This window comes from Myxocyprinus asiaticus, chromosome 5 (genome assembly GCF_019703515.2).
Source record: "Myxocyprinus asiaticus isolate MX2 ecotype Aquarium Trade chromosome 5, UBuf_Myxa_2, whole genome shotgun sequence".
Classification (NCBI taxonomy): Eukaryota; Metazoa; Chordata; class Actinopteri; order Cypriniformes; family Catostomidae; genus Myxocyprinus; species Myxocyprinus asiaticus.
Genome location: NC_059348.1, coordinates 38,355,183 through 38,380,534, shown reverse-complemented (window position 1 = coordinate 38,380,534; position 25,352 = coordinate 38,355,183). Strand labels below are relative to the sequence as shown.

The following is a 25,352-nucleotide window of genomic DNA, read 5'->3' as shown; positions in this document are numbered from 1 at the left end:
AAAATCTCACTTTTTATGCAGGACAAATATTTTTTATTTGTTAAATCCATGGTTAAATCCTGCTGTATACATAAAGAGCGCATGCACAACATATGATCTTTTGATGCATATAAAGTCCATATTCACTTTATGCTGCTTTAAAAATATCAAGGAAAAACAAAGGGGGCACATGGTATTTATTAATATAATAATTGAAGGGAATAGGCTATGAATCAAGCAACAATACTGAAAAAGAGAAACAAATTCACTGCTCTTTTCTGGATAGCTTAATACACCCTTTAAAGCTGAACACAAAATTAGGATGAGAAATTGCTCATTTTAATTTACAGACCCAAAGTCTGATAGCATTATATCAGTATATATATCAAATCTACAGTATAATCATTTCAGTTGTAGAGACAACTGAATAACAATTATGAATTTACACGTTTACCTGTAATATTTACCTGTAATAATGAAAACATGTACCAGTCCATGTTTTCATTATTGCCATCAACGAGTCGATAAAACTTTAAAGTTGAAAAGACTGTTTTTCTGGGTCGGTTGTGTCACTCTGATCCAGTTTAAACTGAAAAGCGCAAATTTGCGCGTATGCGAGTTTCCACGCCACTGCACTTTGTATGTTTTAGCACTTGTAGAGGCATGTTTGATGACTTGTTTAAGTAAATAAATGTCATTAGAACTGAAATGTTTTTTTTTTTTTATGGCATTATTTGAAGATGTTCAATGGCATATGTGCTAACAGACAAATGATAAGGAAGGTAACATTTATGTAACCCGATTATGTAACAGCCATTGTAAACCAGTACAAAATAAACAGCAAGATTTTATATACTAAAACACAACAATACAATCACATAATTTCAGATGTGTATGTTACTAAGCATTTCGTAATTGAACAAATGTCATCATATAGCCTGTATTTCACCCAGATGGGTACCTCAATCCATGTGGGCAAAGGGGCAGTTGCTCGGGCGTGTGTGCGTGCCTGGAAACAAGTATAATACAGAGAAATTTCATGTTGGAGCGGGATTTGAGCTAACTTTTTTTACCGGTGAACGTGAGTGGAGCACACGCGCATGGAGTGGATTATTGAGCGGAGTGTCACACCGCTCTGCTTCGCTCACATGCTCTAATAACGATTAACTATAAAAGAGTCAGAAAAATATATATATTTGACCAGTGTAATATAACGTCACATTGCCAGAAAGATGGCTTTGAATCTATCATCCAAAAGGTAAATATTCTTTCACAGTTGAAATCTGGGTGGAGACACAGAGTCACAACGATTGAGGGAAAATTAATGTAGTATTAAGTTCAATTAAACACCACTCTGTGTAAACTCATGAGAAAAAAAACAGCAAAAGCTGTACCTGTCGTTTTCTGTTGGTCGCAGTGATGGTAGTCTAAAGCTTGTGTTGCGGTCAAGCTTTGACTGACTCTTCGTCCTTTTGATGGATCCTTTCAGTCGTTTACTTAAGAAACCCTGCGAGGTAGAAAAGGAAAGAAAGTCAGATGAGTTGCTTTAAGAAACTCATGTTCTTAGTGAGTCAGTAAATGATGGACTGAGCATGCCTATGTGCGACTGTGCCCTGCATGACTCAGGCTTACTCATGGTTAAGTGTCTGTACTCTGTGCTGCATATAACTGAAAAGTGATGATCAATCATGCATGGAGGCCCTGAGCAGATTGTAACTTCACAAAGACTTCTGTAATCTTTCAAAAGCATGTTTGAATATAAGAGTAGAGGCAGTTAAAATAAAGTCTAACAGACTGTTTCGACAGACATATCAGTCTATCTCGGCCATGAAAATGCACTCGCACAGTAACAAAATGCAGCCAAAGAAGGCTGGATGGTTTACTGTCTGCATGAAGTCAGTGTTTGCTCAACATCTTGAAGGAAAACAAAATATTAATAAGTAACCAATAAGTCGGCGATTTCAAAAGGCCACCTGCATATTTTTTGTGAGTAATAAAAGGCTCTACTTACAAGGGTGTTCAAAACAGGAATAAAGTAAAAAGTACTCTTAGCTAGTGCCAGTAATAAGGTTTACATTAAGGGGCAATATTTGTCCTGTGTATTTGATTTTCAGAGGCATTTTTACTTTTATGAGGGCATATTTTTTTTCTAACCATTTAAAACTAACTGTGTCTCATCTGTTTATATCAAATATGTTAATTGAATCAATTCATAAACACAAATTCATGGGATTGAGAATTTATTACCTATTACTCCAAGAATTGAATTAAGATCAACTCATATTTACAAATAAAAAACAGAAAAAGTATTTGCTAGGGCATTTTTTGCCCCCGAACTTTGAATTTCGGGGGCATTTCTGTTGGAATTTTTGCCCCGAGCCCACCTTAATTTCTGACCCAGCTCTCAGCCTATTCAGCACTGCTTTATTCATTCAGAACTAATGGGAGAGTGTTATTAGTTCATTCTAGGCAGTAGGTGGAGCAGTCCAATAAATTATTAAGGAATATTACCAATAAAGAAAAAGGATATGAATATGAACCTTGAACCATTTGATACATTCTATGTCTAACATACACTATATTGCCAAAAGTATTCGCTCATCTGCCTTTAGATGCATATGAATTTAAGTGACATCCCATTCTTAATCCATAGGGTTTAATATGACGTCGGCCCACCCTTTGCAGCTATAACAGCTTCAACTCTTCTGGGAAGGCTTTGCACAAGGTTTAGGAGTGTGTTTATGGGAATTTTTGACCATTCTTCCAGAAGCGCATTTGTGAGGTCAGACACTGATGTTGGACGAGAAGGCCTGGCTCGCAGTCTTCGCTCTAATTCATCCCAAAGGTGCTCTATCGGGTTGAGGTCAGGACTCTGTGCAGGCCAGTCAAGTTCTTCCACACCAAACTCCCTCATCCATGTCTTTGTGAACCTTGCTTTGTGCACTGGTGTGCAGTCATGTTGGAACAGGAAGGGGCCATCCCCAAACTGTTCCCACAAAGTTGGGAGCATGGAATTGTCCAAAATCTCTTGGTATGCTGAAGCATTCAGAGTTCCTTTCACTGGAACTAAGGGGCCAAGCCCAGCTCCTGAAAAACAACCCCACACCATAATCCCCCCTCCACCAAACTTCACAGTTGGCACAATGCAGTCAGACAAGTAACGTTCTCCTGGCAACCGCCAAACCCAGACTCGTCCATCAGATTGCCAGATGGAGAAGCGTGATTTGTCACTCCAGAGAACGCGTCTCCACTGCTCTTGAGTCCAGTGGCGGCATGCTTTACACCACTGCATCCGATGCTTTGCATTGCACTTGGTGATGTATGGCTTGGATGCAGCTGCTCGGCCATGGAAACCCATTCCATGAAGCTCTCTATGCACTGTTCTTGAGCTAATCTGAAGGCCACATGAACTTTGGAGGTCTGTAGCGATTGACTCTGCAGAAAGTTGGCGACCTCTGCGCACTATGCGCCTCAGCATCCGCTGACCCCACTCTGTCATTTTACATGGCCTACCACTTCATGGCTGAGTTGCTGTCATTCCCAATCGCTTCCACTTTGTTATAATACCACTGACAGTTGACTGTGGAATATTTAGTAGCGAGGAAATTTCACGACTGGAATTGTTGCACAGATGGCATCCTATCATAGTACCACGCTGGAATTCACTGAGCTCCTGAGAGCGGCCCATTCTTTCACAAATGTTTGTAGAAGCAGTCTGCATGCCTAGGTGCTTCATTTTATATACCTGTGGCCATGGAAGTGATTGGAACACCTGAATTCAATTATTTGGAAGGGTGAGTGAATACTTTTGGCAATATAGTGTATGTGTCAGAGTTTTCCTTCATAAAAAGCAAAGTTTTGATTCTGAAATCTGATTGGGCGAGCCACATTCAAAGCTGTTGATCTACTGTATCACCAATAGTGCGTTGTGAACATCCAGTAACCGTGGTAAAAAGCATTGTAATGTTCAGCCTCTTGTGGCTTATTTCTTAATTACAACACTTTTAATTGTAGATTTAACATTGACTGGGGCTTCAAAATTCTGAAGAAAAGAGGAAAGAGGAGGTGGAAACAGAACACTTCCTTATGGCCATGCAGTGTAGTAATCACAGAGGGTATGCTTAGTTGCTATGTATTTGAAGCCATTGCAGCAATGAAATTAACTGTCTAAAACACAGGGCAGGGAATGTAAGTGGATTTGCCCTGTTCAGATCAGTGATAGCCTATTAGTAGGTAACCACTTGGCTACTAAAAGGGCCATTAGCAGAGAAAAAAGAGCAAGATAGAGAGAAATCATGTGATAAATTAGCCAATTAGGAGCAGATCTTCATCATACATAAAAAATAAACATTCAGATCAATAGGTGAAACAGAGGGAAGCGAATGTTTTTTACTCTATATTTTTACAGGACAGTAATATGGGGAAGCGTGATAAAGGCTAATAAGACAAGGAAAAATAGAGAGGGAAATTACAGGAAACAAGAGTGAGACAGATCAGAGAGGATTTGAGGACAGGAAGTCTGTTTACTTCCCATTTAGAAGACAGTAGAGTGAAGTGCACTCACACACATACAAATAAATCATGTGATGACAGGTTATTTCTTAAAGAATCTCTGCATTCAGTACAAGTTAAGTGCAGCTGATAGCATTTGTGGCATAATGTACATTCAACGGGACAAATTCAGGGTATAGTGCAGGCTTCAAAGCAGTCTTCACATTATTCATTTATTAATTATAAGCTGCCTCAACAGAGCCATTTAATCCCATTGCACATGCCAATAAATGTCCTCATATAATATCAAATTACTTTTGACTAGTCTGCAATGAGTACTTAAGGAAACGAATGGACTGATCAGTCAGTGTGCTTGTTCTGTCTTGATATTTTTAGACAGAGTGACAAATATGTTACAATTAATCACTTATAAACCAATGCCCAGAAATGCTTGGGGTATAAATATCTGCCTTGGCCCACTTCCTGACTGGATAAAAATATCATCAAACAATTTCTAAAGCATCTCAGAGGTACAGATTGCTCACAATATATTTTTTGTTTTACAATACTTGTGTTGGCAAGAGCATTTGTTCATTGTTCAAGCATTATGTTTACTGCAGCACTGAAAAGATTGCTTTGCCTTTAGACATACAGTACATGTAATATATAAATTGCCGATTTCAGTTTTGAGCAAACTCTGATTGAATGAACTCTGTCCCCACATAGGAATTTGCCTGGAATAAGGAAGACCATCCATGGCTGACAATAAACGGAGAAGGACTGCACATCACTAATCAGGGGCTCAGGAGGGTAAATAAAGTGGGGCATTTATCCCAAGAAAGAATTCTGGTCTATTTCTACATCAGAGCTGTCTGACTATATAACAAGTCTCTTGACAGAGCTAATGACTGATGGGGTGAGCAGGCAAACAGGCTTAGGGTGCTATAATGGCACTTGAAAGAAAAAGAGAAAACATATCGGAGGCCCAAAAATCAAATAATGGCTATCTGAAGGACAAAAAGCATGGCACTGATGACTGAGAGAGGTTGGTGGTGGCCTGTCAGATGTGTTGAGTTGGTGTAATGCTGATAGGAGTGCAGGAACTGTTACTCACAGGCACTTTGAAGGGCGAGGAGTTGGGGCCATCCAGGGAGATGTTCTTCTCCGAGCTGTCCAGCCCCGATATGCTCCTCCGCCTGGGAGAGCGCTCCGCAGACGCTTCTGCTGTGAGGGAAGAGAAAAAGGAAGGGATTTAGGGCTGTCACAATTATGAAACTTGGTTGACGATTAATTGTCAAACATGACATCATCATAAATCATGTATCACAGACTCTTACTTAAACAGGCAGGGGCACACATTCAGCATGGCTTTAACATTGTTTATCAGTAAAACAGGGTAGGATATATGCAAGTTTTAAATACTCAATACATGTTTTCCACATTTATATCACATTAAAATTAGTTTTTGTACCATTATATAAATAAATACAAATTAGAGGTCGACAAATATTGGATTCCGCTGATACGATAATGTGTTGAAAGAAAAGCAATTGATCTGCTGATAGTTTTTTAGAATTGGAAGCCTATATTCACTGTTCTTAGTATTTCCTTCCTGTGATGGAGAGGGCCAGGCAGAGGCTACAAGAGTCCGAACTGAATTAAATTCCAGATGCAATTTATGGTGCAACCAAAATACCAATAACTAGGGGAAAAAAGAAAAAAGATTTGATTCATAGCGCAGAACTTTTAACTTTAAAGGCTGAAATACACTGGGGACTCTTCATTTGAAATGTATGCGCTTCACTGCTTCCAGCTGCTCATTCAAACAGATAAGGGAAATAAAACCTCCTACAATGATCTACAGCATATTATGCAACCGAACAGAATTGCGAAAATAAATGTTGTTTTTAAAACAGCTCACTAAATACACCCCTTGCCTAAACTTGTTCAAACAGTCAGATAGTCCCGCCCCCAACTCACGCCATTGGCCCTGTCCCAATACCCACACTTGCAGTCTTGGCCACTTTAGTGCACGTGCACGTGACAGGAAGTAAGTGTTCAAGACAGTCCCATGTTTAAAACATGCCAAAGCTCAGTGCAGTTAACCCACACTAAATCCACACTAGTGCAAATACCACTTCAGAGCGGTCTTTCAGGCTAAGTGTATCCCAGAGTTCATCACATTCAGGAGCCACACTCGCCTACCCGTGCGATCGGTGTATTTTCGCCATGATGACGTCAAGGAAAGCTATTTATTTATTTATTATAATCAGATAGTGAAACATTCTTGGAGAAAATACAACAGTACCACGTTTTCACTTTGAAGGACGCAGCACATGCGTTTATTTAATTAAATCGTATTCTTTTGAAGTTTGATACTCACATTAGAGTAGATTATAGAATATCACAATTCCTGTCTTTTCACCTAGGAATAAACTATGACTTCCTTTTAAGGCTTTAAAAACTTATGAATGACATGAAAAATGATGTTTTAAATATCAAAATATTTCTAAATACTTAAAATATTGCAACATTTGCCATTACACGATCAATTAAAGTGAAACCGGAATGCTTTGTGTTCACTATCAAAGATTATTCTTGTTCGTTTTTATTTTCGTGGGAGTTTGACGTGAGCCTCTGATGACAGCGCGCATCAGATTGCTTCATGCACTCTTCAGGACAGGAGCTGGTTGACCTCCGCAGTGCGGCTCAGTGACGCTCGGACTCCGAGTTCAACTGAATGACACACAAACATAATCGACATAATCATAATTTATATAATATCGATATGGTCACTAATACATCATGATTCTCTAATACCACAGTGTGTCCCCAACACTGTTCAAACTGACTAATACTGACAAATCTTACAAATTGAGTCTGAGGTCTAATTAAGTCTCCTGCCTTCTGTAAATCAATGTCTCTAATAATGATGCCCAGCTGGACACTAACAGTACATCAGTCTTGCAGATTCACAAAGAGCTCGCATCTGGATGAAGTGCCAGTGAGACAGGCTTAAAAGAGTGATTTAACCCAAAGCTTCCACTAAGTCCACTTAATAAACCACTCATCCACCAATAAATGTACACTCTACCTGCCGACACCAAATTCCAGATGGATGCCCTGTGGCTCTTATATATAAAAACCACTCTTAATAGCTGAATGGAATATTAGTAATTTTCCTCTTAGAGTGAAGTTCATTTTTTATTTTCCCTCACCATTTTATTCTGCATTTGCACAGGCCATGCAGTTTATGTGTGTCAAGGATACAGCTAGATGCAACCTACATCTTCACAGCTTCACTCAGGCTCCCCCTTCGTGCGAACAGGGAGTAGTCCTCCTCAACTGAAGTGCAGATCACCCCGTAATGAGTTAATTCACCCTGAGTAATAAAAACCCAGTCCATCACTGAGCAGGAACTGCTGCAGAACTGACGCCTCAATGTGTCTGCATTGAATCAGGGGACATGGTTTAAATTGACCCTGAGGTCTTGGCCAAGATGCTCGTTCTGGTTTCAGCTTGCAGGCCTCAGTGGATCCATAGAACAGAGATTGTGCCTGGTCTGTTGGAGAGCTGCCCATTGCTGCTCAAGTTGGAAATGGAACAGTTCTTCCACTCACAATAGAGAGCTCAATACTTCCATTACAAAACACACACACAGGGATGTGCAAAACTACATGTTTTCAAAATCGGCTTACTGGGTTGTCTGAATGACTAGTTGGTTTTAAGGAAGCCCTGTATAATTAGGCAGGTTCAGGGTCATGTCCATTAGACATGTTTCTCAAGAGGTGTTCACATAGGTCAGGTTCACACAGTCATTGTTTGGGATTGACAACTGTGTTTCCTAACTCGAAATGTCCTGTTCATATGACAGCTTAAATTAGCTGCTCGAATACTGTCTGTATGGAACTAACAAACATAATCAAGCCTGTATTCTAAATAGGGATGTGCGTAATGACTAATTTCATTTACGTTTAAATGTAAATTTGGAGTCGACTAGTCTAAAAAGTAAGAAACCCTCAGAAAACAGTGTTTATGCAACACATTTAAAATATTTAATCTATTCCAACAGACAAATCCGACACTAAATTCTGCTAAAAAAAGGGGCATTTATATGCGGTGTGCTTGCCTTGCATTATGATCATTGTAAAATATATACAGAAAATGACAAGCATTCACTGAACCAGCGAATACAGGCAAACAAAATTTAAACAATTGAATTTTAAACAAACGGATTTCAATTAAAAGTTACTTAACATATTAAAACAGTCAGGACCTTGTTGAAAATAATTAACAGGTAAGCCAAATCTATGAGAAAAAAAAAATACACTGAAAAGTTGAGCGTATTTAACGAAGTGCATTGTGATCTAATATGTAGGACATTTTCCTGCACGTGCCAAGAGTGAGAGAGGAAAGAAGCATGCACGGCATGAGGTGAAATGGAACTTTGTATACATCTGCTCCAGATATCTTCTTTTTTAATAATTGTGTTATTAACTATATTTGAAATTTAACATTAACATGACAGCAATTTAATGTAAACGTAAATGTGTAAAAATGTTGAACAGATTATGGAGATAAATGTAATTCCAGTGTTGACTAACAGCATCAGTACCGTTTAGTCGACTAGTCTTGCACTAATTCTAACACCATTAACAATAGTCACAATAACTAAAGTAAATATCAAATAAGACGGCATCCATAACACTGGCAAGTCTTTTTACAATTGATGCCACGTTATTAAATAAGTCCAACTGAGTTGCGAGTTCATGTGTCAAACCTTAATTAACAGCAGCGGCTTTGAATGATTTTTAAGCAAGTGTAGAGTGCAGCATTTGAGTTGCAATGCTTGCTCCCAGACCATAGAAATGATGAGCTGCGGTGGAATAGGCCTAAAGCGTCTGCAATTTCGGATGGCACATGCGTCATATCTCCATCTCTGTGAGTTTCTGCATGATAAAAACACAACACACACATGAGATGTGTGTGTGCAGAGAGAGTGGCTCTCGCATTGTATGATGTACAGTATTAGACAAATTAAGGGGCGGTCACACTAGGCTTTCAACACGCAAATTGTGCCAGGCGGATTTGTAAATAATATATCACAAGTAACAAATAATAATATATTAAAAATGTTGAAATATATTGTCTACTCACCTTCCTGCAACAATAAAACTTGCAGCTTTGAAATATGTATTCTTTGAATTGAGCCAAGAGGTCACTGTGTGACATTTAGATCTTCTATTGGTCACACTTCCTCTCGTCATGCAGATTCGCATTTTAGAGTTCACCAAACTTGAACTTTGGTACGCAGCATCAAGCGGAATTTCTTCGTATGAGTTTGTATTTTCCGGTCTCCCGCGTTTGGATGTGTTTGAATGGGAGTGGATTAAGCCTGAAGTGTAGTGTGACCGCCCCTTTAGTTATCAAGTGCAGTCCCGTTCACACAGCACGTGTTTACAGAAAATGCAGTTGAGAGTACTGAAAATTTACGAGTGCACTTCGGTTATACAATGCGGTCATCCCTCTCGTAAATAACCGTACTGTGTGTGAATAGGACCGAAATCTGTATTCTGCTGCTGGGTGGATGTGGCCATAGAACGAGTACTTGTTTTCAAAAACAGCTGAACAGAGCGCAACAAAAAGAAAAATATATATTTTTTTAAAGTTGAACTATTTTATAACTTGGCATGCCATCTTAAAAGCACACAGCTCAGAGAGTAATTGTTTTGAAATGTAATGATGAAGACTGTAGATTTATTCCAAAAACTGAGCTTTGATGGTTGTCATTGCTTTAAAACACGCTGTGAGAAGCTGGGAGGATATTTTGGGAGGGTTATCACCTCAGAAGCATTACTCACTGCAGATAAAAGTATTGAAGCTAGAAATTTTTAGTTAAAATCACTAGTCGACCACACTTATAAACTAGTTGGATGTTGGATGACTACTCTAACATACTGACCCATCCCAAACTCACACACACTCACAGAGTTTGCACACCTATAGTCCACACCAACGTATCTCTCATCAAATGAACACAAGACGTAAAGCAACTTCTCTCAGAGTTCTTTTCTCCCCAATTTGGAATAGTAAGTAAAATGTATTTCTAAAGCACACTCAAACACAGCAAAGCTGACCGAAGTGCTGAACAGAAAAATCTACAATACAGTAAAATAAAACAAATACATTAAAATACAGACAATAAAATGTGACAAGACAATCTCAATTGATACTGCAAAACGCTAGAGAATACAAGTGTGTTTTAAGCCTGCATTTAAAAATAGACAGTGATGAAGCTTGTCTTATGTCAAGTGGCAGCTGATTCCATAGCCTAGGGGCAGCAACTGCAAAGGCTCTATCACTCTTACATATAAAACGTGACTGGGGAATATGCAATAATATTTTGTCAGCAGATCTTAAAGACCTAGTAGGTAAGTATGGCTGTATTAAATCCCTAATATATGATGGGGCCTGGTCATTAAGAGCTTTAAAAATAAACAACAGTATTTTAAATTGTGTCCTGAAATAAACAGGAAGCCAGTGCAGAGAGGCCAGGATTGGGGTAATATTACACTTTGTAGATGATGTTAAAAATCTGGCCGCAGCATTTTGAACCAATTGAAGACGGAAAAGAGAGGATTGAGGAAGACCAAAATAAAGGGAATAACAATAATTCAATCGAGAGGTGATAAAGGCATGAATAACAGTCTCCAGGTCTTGAAAAGATAAAGCTGATTTAAATTTAGCAATCATTCGTAACTGATAAAAACTATTTTTCACTACTGAATTTATCTGTCTGACTAAGCCCAAGTCAGAATCTATAATGACACCAAGATTCCTTATATGCGAGTTAACATTGGGGAAGTGTTGGCCAAGCTTATTAGCAAGAGTGCTTCTAGATTCAGCAGAGCCAAAAATAATCATTTCAGTCATATCATTGTTTAGCTGGAGAAAGTTACTCGATAACCACTTTTTTATGTTTATACAGTCCAAGAGATGTTGAACAGAATCACCTGATTTCAATGGCAAATAAAGCTGTGTGTCATCAGCGTAAAGATGAAACAAGATATTATGTCTCCTAATAATATTTCCAAGAGGGAGCATATACAAATTAAAAAGAATTGGCCCCAGACTGGATCCCTGTGGGACCCCACAGAGAACAGGAGCTACAGATGAAGAGAAACTATCCATAGTGACAGAAAAACCCCTATCTGTGAGATAAGATTTAAACCACTGTAGTGCTGTGCTCTTTATACCAACCCAATGTTCCAACCTTGCGAAGAAAATGCCCAATTCCCAATGCTCTCTAAGTCCTCGTGGTCGCGTAGTGTCATGCCTCAATCCGGGTGGCGGAGGATGAATCTCAGTTGCCTCCGTGTCTGAGACCGTCAATCCGCACATCTTATCATGTGGCTTGCTGAGCGCGTTACAGCGGAGACATAGCGCGTGTGAAGGCTTCACGCTATTCTCCGCAGCATCCACGCATAACTCACCACGCGCCCCACCGAGAGCGAGAACCACATTATAGCGACCACGAGGAGGTTACCCCATGTGACTCCCTAGCAACTGGGCCTATTTGGTTGCTTGGGAGACCTGGCTGGAGTCACAAAGCAACATCTCTTAAACTCTATGCATCCGTCTCACTCGCATCTGGCTCATCTCCAGAGAACCAGTGATTAACAGCTAAATTTAGCTACTTGACCTGTTTTTGCAGCCGAGGACTGGCCCAGTCAAGTTCTGTGCAGTCTGTCTGACAAACCCAAGTCTAACAGGAAAATCACAATGGCTACGTTCACACAGTCAGTGTTTGGGATTGGCAGCTGTATTTACCAACAAGTGTCCTGTACATAAAACAGCTTGTGATAGCCTTGAGTAATGCCTACATACCATGGTTTTCCCCCGAAACTATTTAAGGCAGCTACCGCTGCTTTCATCCTCTCAGATACGCAGCCAAAAACTCTCTGGTCCCTTCCAGATTTTGTTTTTTCCCCAACCAAACACTAAACTGGGGTTTTGTCTTGCTCTCGCCAACCACAAAATACACATTTGTTTTCATAATTTCATAATTGTGATTGACAGCAGAATAGCCAACGAAGCAAACACCTAATGCCACATGTATGTAAATGTCAACAGTTCTGTTCATACAGCACATATCAACAATATCAACCAGAGTCATTTCGGTTATAGGATTTCTTTGCTTGTCAATCTCTTTCATAACCTAACCGTGCATTAATATAACCGTATTTAGCACTCAAAACATGACTAACAACTGTATTCTGTTGCTTTGTGAAAGTAGCCTCTGTGGTTTCATGATAGGTTCAGACACTGAACCGATATTTAAAATACCGCTGGGGACCATTACGATATTTGTAAAGAATTGCAACTTGTTAGGGGCCATTCACAAAGGATCTGTTCTTGCATTCAAAAACAGTAAGACACAAAATAGGGGAATAGGTATGCTTTTAAAAGTTGAACTTTTTTAAAATTCACACGGCATCATAAAAATGAGCCGTGGTGCAAGACACCAAAAAGCAGAAAGGCGCCTCACAATTATCAAAGATGTCCACCTCCTAGCATGTTTACCTAGCAATTTAAAATAAAAATAAAAACTTTAAGAAGTATCCTGAGTCAACATCCCCTTTGTCTATATATTTACTCCCCTTTTCTTTTGCTTGCTATTAAATTGAGATTGTTTCTGGTATAGACTTGCACTTAGAAGCTGCTCTGCAAAAACAGCAACATCGAGTTTTCTCTTTTTCTCCTCCTCTGCAGCACAGCTAAGCTTTAAATACTGCCTGTTGTCTCATCCACTCCAGCTCCTTGGACAAGGGCAAGCAAACTCTACACACATCACGCACACTCTCCGTTAAGTTGCTGCGGCTTATGTGAGCGATCTGCAGTGCCGAACTTGACATATATCAGCAATCCCTCTGACTAAGCATTGTTGTACTTGTTCTGTACTTATGAACTACAAGCAGACATTAAGAGTAATAGAACACCACCATTCGTCGCCCTTGAACACACACAGATAAGTTATAAAGCACCAAATGGCTTTTAACAATGTATTCAGTGGCACTTTAATCAATATAGACTTTTTAAATTACTCTCTACAGTCTTGGAGAGGGCCGACAACTTAATCAAATAAGCTAATCTAATATAATGCAGCTAAGAACGAGAGAGAAAGACAGAGTACCTCTATCACAGCTGTTGCCCATCACCTGCTGAATAAATGGACCTGGTCACCATCGGATTGGCTGGAGAGTGACCATCACCCCTCTTCCAATGAGCAGAGATGCTTTCCCTTTAATTGTCCATCACTCTTAAGTACAATTCCGCTGCACTGATAAACTGTAGCCTCTTCATTGTCCTTCTCCTGCTGCGGTTCATTGCCACATCTTACTTCTCTCTCTCTCTCTCTCTCTGTACAAGCTCTCCAGCCCTCTATCTTTCACTTCTCCCCCTCTATCTCTCTGGGTCTATCTAAAAACACTAATGTTCTCTGCTAAACCTACTGCCTTTTCTCTCTATTGCTATCTCTCGGCAGCAATCCTAGTCCTCAATTTATCAGCTTCTGCTCTTCTCTTTTTTGGCACACCACCGGAATAAATTTTACCGCATTTACTCAATCAATTGTTGTAACCTCACTCCTCTGTTCCTTTCAGCAGAACTGCAAGCACTTCCCACCACTCTCTCTCTCGCTCTCCCCTCTTCAACGCATCTGGCTCTGTCTGCTTGCTGCAGCTTTACACACAGGAGCGTGTGCAAGCGCACAATAGGAAAAATTAAGGCGCTCTCTTCTCCTCAAGACTTTTGTTTTGGTACTTCATGTGGGACACGACTCTGGGGGCTTTGGCTCATTTGAATCCAGATCACTTGTGTGAGGTGTTTTAGAGTTCGGTAAAGAATAGTGAGGAAACACAATTGTGTATCCGATTACAGTAGACGTATGGGTCAGTCAGTTAGAGCTATTAGCTGGATGTGACCTACTGAAATAAAAGAGGCAGAACTGTGCACAAGAACATATGCAGGTATTTTGCTGATTGTGGACAATGCATTAATAACCTTATGGGAGGTACAGAGGACTTCATATGCTGTTTTAGCATATTCTTAAAAATGCATCAGATATCAGATTACATGAACATTTTCCAATGGCATCCTACACTTTGACAAAAACAAAAAACATATGCAACTGGAAATGGAATCATTTAAAGGACTTAAAGAGTTTTGAAAATCTCAACTGTGTCCATGAAAGTTTAAATATGACACATGAAAATCTGTCGCTCCTGGTTTAGCGCTAATTCTGCCAAACGCCATTGGCTGTCGCAAATCTCGTAACCGATTGGGTTAGTTTGAATTTGCAGAGGTGCAAATGAGAGTTGAGAGCTACCGCGGAGGTACAAAGTAGGGGTGGGTGATATACCGAAGCAAAAATGTATATGCAATATTCTAGAAATGTTTGGACAATACCGATATATTTGATGATATGCAAATGTTTATGGTTAGAGATTACAAAATAAAATTAAAAAATAATGAAAGTTTTTATTTTTTATTTTAAACGATGTCCAAAGTAATGGTAGATGTGTTATGTCCATGATTGTGACAGAACAGATGACATCAGCAATAATAACTACGCCCACACTAATGCGTTTTCGTTTGAAAATGCCATCGTTGCATTGTAGTGTGGACTGGAAAAATGGAGACAATGGAAAACGATGACGTATTTGTTGTCATGTGACGCAGTCATGTGATCCATTCAACCCAAAACAATCAAGATGGCGGCCCGTGTTGTAGAGGCAATGTTGTGTCTGATATCCACTTTGATAGCGTTGCAAAAGATAAATGTTACTTTGTACAATCTTAACATTGTATTCCTTCAAAGGTGATGGGAAGTTTCCTCGAAATTGGTGTCCGGTAGTGGAACTCCAGGATAATTGCATTTAGTTTTTTGCATGGGCAGTAAGGGGACTTAAGTGTGGACAAGCAACTTTTAGAAAATGTTTGAAAACATATGTATCTAAATTAATGTGGATGTAGCCTTAATGGAGGCTCATTTTCACACCATGAAGGATGCAGCATTTTATTAACAAGCTCTTTCTCATGTATCTCTTGGAAAGTAAAGTGATTGAAATAAAATACATTTTTCATTAACTTTTAATGGTTGACACATTTCTACTGGCAATACTGATTTAACTGGAATCTCCCCTAACTAGAATCATTAAATTTACTTTTTTGTGTGTTATTTACTGAATTTTTAAAACATTGACAAATAGGAAAGAATTGTAATGTAATTGTAACTATTGCTTTAATAACATGCTTAAACTCTAACAAAAACCCTGCCGAATAAGTGATCTTCCGCCACCATATACCTGTTGGGATCCTTTTACTGCCTTTTACTGCCAGTGTTTGTAGGTCAAAAAGACCTATTGGAAAAGATGGTGATGAGAGGGAGTAAATGATGACAGAATTTATTTTTGGTTGAACTTTCCCAAAGAATGACTTACTCAGCACACAAGGCTGTGCAAATTTATGAACACTGAGCGAGCTAAAAAACAAAACAAAAAACATGAAACAGGCAGTTTGGACAAACCAGCTATTCTCAGTGACTACACTTTCATTTGGTTTCCTTAAATCACAGTTATTACATCACACCTAGAGTTATTCCTGTCTCTCATTCCTAGCTGTTAGCCCATCCATCTCTTCTTAATGTGCAGCCCAGTAAACCAAGGTCGGACTGTCACTGACTGTCCTCTGTCCCCTGGTGTCAGAGTCGACAGGTCTCCCTGTCAGCCCCTTTGTGAGGCCAGCACAGCGTCTCTCTTTCTCTCTTCCCCTTCAGGCTGTAACTGCCCCTGAAAATCCACTTCCTGAACTTCCTGAATTGATTTGGCCCAGCCCTTCTTTGGATCAATACGGTGCTAGTGGAGATAACAGAGGGGTTAAAATGAACACAGCCAGACCTCAAACAAGGCCCAGGCTGTAATTAAAAGCGATGCGAGAGCTCTGGAGTTGGACGGTAGGAGGATGGATGGGTGGAGGATGGGGGAGAAAGGGTTGTCCCAAGTTAGTGCAACACCACTGAATAAGGATTTATTGCCTGCTGAAACAATTAATCAATCTGTGGTAAAATGTCATTTGGAGGGTGTAAATGAATCAATACCAATTTACCTTAAGATAAAAAAGGTGAACCAATGATTCTGTACATGGTGCCTTTTTAAGTGCCACTCTGCCCACAACATAATTGCACTTACATTTCCCAAGGTTCTCTGTGCAAATGAAAAGATCATCATTAAATTAAAGCTGCAAGCAGCAATGAATGGGCCCTCGCACCCTGGTGCACGTTGGGGCTGCTGTGCCGAGGGAACGTCACTCCGATTTTTTAGCATTTTTTAGCACTTAAATGTTGTTAAGGGTGTATCACAGTGTAAAACATGTCATTTCTTGTTGCCAGCAGGTGGCGCTATGAATATAACTGAATATTGGCACGTAGATGTATTCAGGCCAGGACTATTATCAAACTTGTGAAGTTTGGGGCATACTGGACATTGTATGTATGAGTTATAACAACTTCCTGTTTCATGGCGAAACATCAAAATTTGTCAGACTGTCACGACCACGCCGTGCAGTGAAAACTCAAAAGCTTTGCAATTTAGCATCACCAAGGCCTTTAGATTAGAATAACCAAATATGAAGTAGATCTGATGAAATCTGTAGGAGGAGTTCGTTAAAGAACTAGGCCTGGAAATGGCAAAAACTTAGCAAAAATTGAAGAGAAAAATAAAAATGGCTGACTTCCTGTTGAGTTTAGGGCATGGGTCCAAGAGTCGTGTAGGTGAAATGTAGCGTAAAGCGCACATCATTGAAAGTTTGTAGGTGGCGCTATCGAGCCATTTTGCCACACCTAATTCTGAAACCCATATCAGATGTAAATTTTCGCCACTTCTGATGCGTGTGCAAAGTTTCATGAGTTTTCGAGAATGTTTAGGCCCTCGAAAATGCAATTCATTTGGGAAAAAAATAATAAACGCCTAGAAGAACAATAGGGTCCTCGCACCATCGGTGCTCGGGTCCTAACGATATATGAATGCATTGTAGGGGAGATATAATTCACAGGAAAACTGGACTTTCTAGAACACTTTCTGAAGAAAACGTAAGTGGTGCTGGTTCGTGCAAAACTTGCTGCCACAGTGTTATGAGTGGTTGCCAGGAAGTTGCTGTGAGGTGGCTTAGGTGTTCTGAGTGTTTTTTGGCATGTTGATACGCAGTTGGTAGGGCATTCTGGGTGGTTGCTCACTGGCCCAAGTCAAAAGAGCCCACCCCAAAGACTCTATGACACTGAGATCCCTAGATATGGCTCAGGTCCCTCCTTTTAGTCCAAGTTTGGAAGTATGGAATATTTTTTTGCCCACCAAGCAAAGGTTCACTTTATTAAAGTAATACCACATCTCTCTTCAATAAGCCACATGAATGAGATGTCATGTATGGGTAACACCTTACAATAAGGTTCCATTTGTTAACACTAGTTAACATGATCTTACAATGAACAATAATTTTACAGAATTTATTAATCTTAGTAAATGTTAATTTCAACAGTTACTAACACATTTTTAAAATGTATTTGTTAACATTAGAAAATGCACTATGAACTAACATGAACTAACAATGAACAATTGCATTTTTATTAACTAACATTAACAAAGATTAATAAATGCTCTAAAAAATATAATGTTAATTGTTTGTTCATGATACCTAATGCATTAACTAATGTTAACAAATGGAACTTTAATTTAAAGTGTTACCCATGTATGTTCATTAGGGGATGAGTTACACGCCAAAGTTTAGTAATTCACAAAATTTGTCATCAGCACAGTACGCGTGGACTGTCTGCATCTATGTGCATCGTCTTCTCATGCACCTGACATTGACTATACTAAAGCATATCTAGACTCAGAGACAATTTAGCAGAAACGTGCCACTTCTATTTAAATGAATGGGACAAACAGGAACGCCCAGCAATCAACGAATGTAGAAAAGTCCCACATTACAGGTAAAAGAGCCAAACACCTTTCAGATACTGACATCACCTGTCAATCAACTCGAGAACGCACATGCACATTAGCTAGACAAGCTGGGAAAAGTGTGTTTTTTAGCGCAATCTGAGGTAAAGAAGCACAATTTATGATACCAGTGTTGTTAGAATTTACAGCTGATTTTAAATATGTCCTTTGATCGTAATCTTGACCAACCATTTTGGAGATTTTGGTCTTTTCTCATTCAAGTAGATACAAGCTGCCCTTGTATGCTCCTTGTTTAAGTAGTAAAATAGCTGCCCTGCCTGCCCAAGAGTGTTCCAAATATGGCCGCCAAATGGACTGACTTGCTAAAAAGACTTTGGCATATCAACAAGAAGCTGCAGTGGCATGCAGTGAACGCCTCTATACAGGCTTGCGGTCAAAAGAGTAAACTTTGAAAGGCTAGAGTGCCCAACCGTGCGCAAGATGAAATGACATGTGAAAAAGCTAAGGTTTTAGGGTTAGAGCTTTGTTCAAATCCCTAAGCATGATCAATAGAAAGAGCAGGCACCACTACTAGACCTTATTTACGCTAGCGCCATCTTTGATTTTTAATGGCAATGACAATGAGGCTGTGAGGGATAGACTTAGTCTCTTCAATGGGAGTACTGTGCTGGCTCAGCAATTAAGGCTCTAGGTTACTGACCAGAAGGTCGAGGGTTCAAGCCCCAGCACTGCCAAGATGCCACTGTTGGGCCCTTGAGCAAGGCCCTTGACCTTGACCCTATCTGCTCCAGGGGTGCTGTATCATGGCTGACCCTGTGCTCTGACCCCAGCTTAGCTGGGATGTGTGAAAAAATAATTTCACTGTATATGTGCAAAAATGTGTGACAAAAATAAATGCTTCTTCTTAAAGAAGGCTTCTTCAGCTGCTGTTTAATGAGTTTTTGGATTGTTCCATGGACAAAACATTGATAAAATATCTGTCCAAGAACATTCAGTAAACAAAGATCTCCAGACAACATGAGTCATGGAAAATCAGATGTGATCTGGGAGTTTTATACAGCTTTATACCATTCGTGTCATTGAAGAGATGGTAAGTCTATCCCTCACAGCCTTGTTGTCATTCCCATTTAAAATCTAATATTGCGCTAGCATAAATAAGGTCTATTATCCCAACATGACCACAGCAAGACCTCAGAGAAACCTTCTTCATAGGACTTTATCAATACTACACCCCTGCCCTAAAAAGCGTGGAATCAATGAAAAGGCTGTATCCTCAGGCTTCTTCATGCCATCATACCACTGATGATGATGATGATGATATCTGATATGAAATGTGCAGGCCAGTCATTAATAATTTATATTTAGTGGAACAGCATGGGCAACAGTGAAGCTGAGCAAAGCTCCATGTTTCCGCCACATGCAGCAATTATCTGCACCATAATGCTTAGAAAGGGTAAGCTATGTGAAATCCTGCATAAAAGCCACTGCTGAACTCTGCAGTGAAGTTTTAATTCAGTAAATTGAAATTAGGGCTGGGTGATAGGACGATGTAATCAGATATCGATGATGTCTTACAAAGATCTCTTTGCTGATTGTGAACAGATGATGATTGACAATATTGGGAAATGGCAAAACCATGGATCTGGGAAGTCGCCAAATGTATTAAACAGTGGCCAGGGTGTGAAACTAGCACCCGCCACCCGCCAAATGCGACGAGGCTGGCAAGTTCCTCGTCCAAATGCCAGCAGCCATATCACCCTGTAGCTCAAGACTGGTTGACCACTAAAGCTAAGCAGGGTTGAGCCTGGCCAGTACCTGGATGGGAGACCTCCTGGGGAAAGTTAAGGTTGCTGCTAGAAGAGGTATTAGGGAGGCCAGCAGGGGGTGCTCACCCTGTGGTCTGTGTGGGTCCTAATGCCCCAGTATATTGACTGGGACACTATACTGTAAAAAGGCACTGTCCTTTGGATGAGATGTTAAACTGAGGTCCTGACTCTCTGTGGTCATAAAAAATCCCACTTCTTGTAAAGGATTGGGGTGTAACCCTGGTGTCCTGGCCAAATTCACCCATTGGCCCTTCTCAATCATGACCTCCTAATAATCCCCATCCATTAATTGGCTCTATAACTCTACTCTCTCCTTTCCACCAGTAGCTGGCATGTGGTGAGCATTCTGGTGCACTATGGCTGCTGTTGCATTATCCAGGTGGATGCCACACACTGGTGGTGGTTGAGGAGATTTCTCTGTTCACTTATATAACGCTTTGAGTGTAGTGTCAGAAAAGCGCTATATAAATGTAACTTCTTGTCTGTTATCCCAATGACTGTTTTGCTTTTCCCCCACAGATATCCAAGAGCATTTTGTGAGGGCTATATATATTTTTTGCCATATCATGTTTCCTGAGCTATGTATTTATTTTTGTGTATTTACTTGTGCTCCGTTTTGCAAATTTTTTAACACGACCTTGGATTTTAGAAAGGAGCTATTTAGATCAAACATATTCTTCTTCTTCTTCTTATTATTATTATTATTTCTTTAAATTGCTGGATTTATTTCTATTTGAAACGCTAAACCACAAAAGACCCCATGAAATGGCGTGCATGATTTTCTTTCCTGCGTTGACGTATTTCAGAGCATGTGGATTGACAAAATCTGAGTAGTTCAAAAAGAGTCATCAGTATTCTTGCTTTGTATTCCTGGAAAAGAGGCTGTACATTTCGGATGCATACTGTATATCTGTTAAAAGTGAATTTTGTCATCATTAAGGAGTGCACTAGCATATAGATGACCCCAATGCTAACACACAAAGCCACAAAACTCCAATTTTGATTTCAAGGGCTTTTGATGATTTATGACGCTACAGCACACCGCAGGATTCCAGAACTGTTTAATTACTTAGTGGCAAGCACTCTCTCCTGCCTTGTCCCGCCAGTAACCATTTCAAAACAGACTGGTACACCTTCTTAAATGCCACTACTCTTGAGAATGCATTAACTAATCAAACAAGTGTAAACAGAAGCACAAAGAGTTATCTGTTCTCTTGGCTTCTCGATGACAAGACTTCTGTCACTATTTACATTTCCATGTATCTGTTTTTGCATGATTCCAAGTGTCAGGAATGTAGTGATGTTAAAGCACTGAGCTGTGAAACACGAGACTCACGAACCATCCTTTCCAATCTTAAACTTAGAAGACAGGTGTGGCACACTATGTTAAAGTCGCCATGAAATCTAAATTAAAGCTTTGCTGCTTTTAGTCTATATTTATTCCCTTTAAGGTCATCAATATGCAAGTGTACTTCCAAATGCGGACAAAATTTGTTTTCAGAAGATATAAGCATTTAAAATCAGCAGTCTCTCTCTTCCGGCTTAACAGACCGAGGCACAGTCATGACAACACAAATGGCATGAGAAACTTTATCCAGTCAAATGCTTTCTAGAATGAGAACACTCCCTCCCATAGTGTGTCTGGCTGTGTTCTAACTGGCGCTAATCATGCCTTCGCAGGGTATTTCGAAAGGAGCACAATCCATGCTGTAGGGTCAATTCCAAACAGATTTTACGATAAGAATCGCTTAAAAATGAGTTTTGACTTACCATTATAACCTTTCAGCCTTCTGAAGCTCTCACAGTGGAGAGTAATTGTTTTCGTAAGGAATAGGGCATAGGAATGATGACTTCTAAATAAGACATGATGACGCCGAAGCTGGACGAAAGGAAACTAGCTGGAGTTTATTTCAATTTTTCTGCAGACGGAGGTTTCTTGGACATACCGCTCGAGTAAGTGTTCTTTATTCTTTATGCTTAGTGTATTGTGATTCAAAATGTGGACAAATTAGCTTCTACTCTCGTTTCACATTCATCTGTATTTGCACAACGGCTCCAGCCTACATTTGTTTTCTCGCTCGAAAAGCCGTTTCACTCAGAAATATGTCACAATACAGTAATAAAGTCAGTCATAACTTCCGTTTCATGGCGACTTTAAGATCCTCACAAGCCACAGACCACTTATTGTTCAACTTTATGATGCCCGAGGAGTTAAAGGTCAAACACATTTGGCAAAAAACACTGGGAAACCTGAAGACAGGTATTTCAAGTTGAATATCAGGTATTAAAAGTTTAGTGAGGTTCAAAGAAGGGGTCATACATTGTGTATACACAGCTCTTTTCCACACTTTGAAACACTTTTAGATCCCCGTGCACAACAGAACCTAACAATATGGTTAAGTATGTGATTGCAATGTTTAGACAAATCTATTCAAGGCATTCAGAGTCACAAAGCAAGTTTTAGGTCCTGAATGACTGCATAAGCATGTTGTCACACAGAGGCAGGGCAAAGAACAACAAAGATTAAATGACTCCAAGTAGGAGTTCACACCCAAATTATATATATATATATATATATATATATATATATATATATATATATATATATATATATATATTAATATCCACAAGGAATCGTTCACTGAATAATAAGGGAGGATAAATAATACTTTTTCTTGAAAATGCATGGCATATTCTGCCTTTGTCATGCCTCCCCAATAAAATTAAAAAATCTGTGGCCTTTCTCAGAAAAAAATCCTTGCATGCCCACAACTTTTTCCAAATGTTATTCATGATCTCAGCTGTGTAATCTAGTCAGATCACTCACAGACAACACTGTAATCAACGTGGACCAATGGATATGATAAGTACTGCCCAAAAACAATCCTAGTAAAGAAAGAGTCTGCTTCTTAATTACTACCTTATATGTATGCATATAAAAAATAATAAAAATAAAAAAATAAAAAAGGAAATGTCTATCAAATAACCTCTTGAATTTAATAATTGATAGTTAAAATTCAGGGTGTTGTGCAGTGATTAATTTCATGGAGGCATCCCATTGCCTTTTTATACTCGGGACATTTAGCATAATAAGATAGATGACATTAAAAGGGCAAATAAATAAATAGCAGCAGTGGACGACATGAGGGGTGACCGTTAATGAAGGATAGAGGCGCAGTCAAGTGAAAGAACGGATGCTTTCTTCTACATAATATTAAAGGCAAGACGACAGCGAGGTATTGATAGTCCGAATTACTTTATAATTTAATAGGACAAGGAAAGTTTAACTTAAAAAAAAAACAACAACATCTGAAATATACGAAAAACAGCCGGTAACAGCGGCGGAGCAGTTTCAACTTTAGACAACTGTTGCTTTGAATAAAAAAATAAATAAATAAAAATAATAAATAAATAAATAAATAAATAAAACGCGGGAAGAAAATAGAACAAAACCAAACCCCGTCAATACATCAAAATGAGATGCTCGAATTGCAAGATATATGACGAAATATCTTTAGTTGTGGATCGAAAGGCACAAATACATTGAGTCAACGTACGCTTTACTCTGACAACTTGCTGTCGTGTGGCTCCATAAGCGCTGAATAACATTTGAAGCGTTTGAAAGTCATGAGGCAAACCTACCTATAAAATCCATGTTGATATCGATCCCGCAATCTCTTATATTCACATCCCTCAGCGAAAAACCCCCAAAACAATTCCAGAGAAGAGAGGAGCTGAGCCGGTGTTTTAGTGAGTGAAGTCTCTCACACCCCCTTCACTCTCTCGATACACGGAGGAATGCATTAAGTCTGAGCCACTCCAGTCAAACCCACTCTGCTTCTCTCGCTCTGTGTTGTCTATTGGAAATAGCACAACAATGGCTGTCCTATCCGAGAATCCTTTACTCCAGTGGTTCTCAACCTTTTTGACTCCAAGGCCCCCCCACTGTCCAAGACAATATTTGAAGGCCCCCTCGCCCGAAACTAAACGTGTCCGATTACAATTATTAATCATGGATAATTTTTATTCTAGAAGTTTCAGAAAGAGTCTGTTTTTAATTTGTGGGCATACTGTACTGTAAAGTATTTTTTTTTTTTTTTTTTGCGTTTTAATTAAATTGGATTATTTTAATATTTCTTATTTTAAATTAATTTTAAGTCATCTTGAGGCCCCCTTGGAAGTGTGCTGAGGCCCCCTAGTGGGTCCTGGCCCCCTGGTTGAGAACCGCTGCTTTACTCCATGGATGCAGATCCACCATGCACACTGTCTAGATCTCCAAATCGTAAACTACTCTTTTAATTATACTTCCCACGAAAAACAAGTTATTCCACTTTTGAAATTCCTTAGTTTTATTACGAATCAGCAAATAAGCGGTATCGCATTGATACTGTTAATCGACAAGGATACATATAGATATAAAAATGTTCAAATGGTCGCAATGTCTTATTTTACTCATTGCGTAACATTCAAGAAGTTTCACCAGTTAAATGCTTGAAAAAAAAAAAAGAGACAGGAAACCTTCAGCGGTGTAGAACAATAGTGGAATGAATGAATGGGGGAAGTGAGAGTGAGCTCACATGATTTCAACTCATTTATATGCCATAATTTTTATTTATTTTTTCTCCCCTTTTCTCACCAATTTGGAATGCCCAATTCCCAATGCGCTCTAAGTACTTGTGGTGGCGTTGTGACTCACCTCAATCCGGGTGGCGGAGGACGAATCTCAGTTGCCTTGGCGTCTGAGACCGTCAATCCGCACATCTTATCCGCACGCTTGTTAAGCGCGTTACAGCGGAGAAATAGCACATGTGGAGGCTTCACACTGTTCTCAGCGGCATCTACACACAACTCACCACGTGCCCCACAGAGAGCGAGAACCACATATTATAGGGACCATGAGGAGGTTACCCCATGTGACTATACCTTCCCTAGCAACTGGGCCAATTTGGTTGCTTAGGAGACCTGGCTGGAGTCACGCCCTGGATTCGAGCTTGTGACTCCAGGGGTGGTAGTCGGTGTCTTTACTTGCTGAGCTACCCAG

The 25,352-nt window shown here is 39.6% G+C and overlaps 1 protein-coding gene across 13 annotated transcripts in view; it reads right to left on the bottom strand.

The window, feature by feature from the left end:
* Nucleotides 1–25,352, bottom strand: part of LOC127441375 (ras GTPase-activating protein nGAP-like) — a 167,573-nt gene that overhangs the window by 58,272 nt on the left and 83,949 nt on the right. For 8 of the 13 annotated variants that reach the window (XM_051698718.1, XM_051698715.1, XM_051698714.1 and 5 more), the window contains 2 exons: nucleotides 5,585–5,694; nucleotides 1,374–1,486 (listed from right to left, as the gene is read on the bottom strand). In XM_051698718.1, coding sequence (XP_051554678.1) covers nucleotides 1,374–1,486; nucleotides 5,585–5,694 — 223 coding nt within the window. Of the gene's footprint in view, nucleotides 1–1,373; nucleotides 1,487–5,584; nucleotides 5,695–13,663; nucleotides 14,064–23,953; nucleotides 24,072–25,352 lie in introns of those variants that run through there. The other 5 variants (XM_051698712.1, XM_051698710.1, XM_051698722.1 and 2 more) reach the window with 4 other exon arrangements.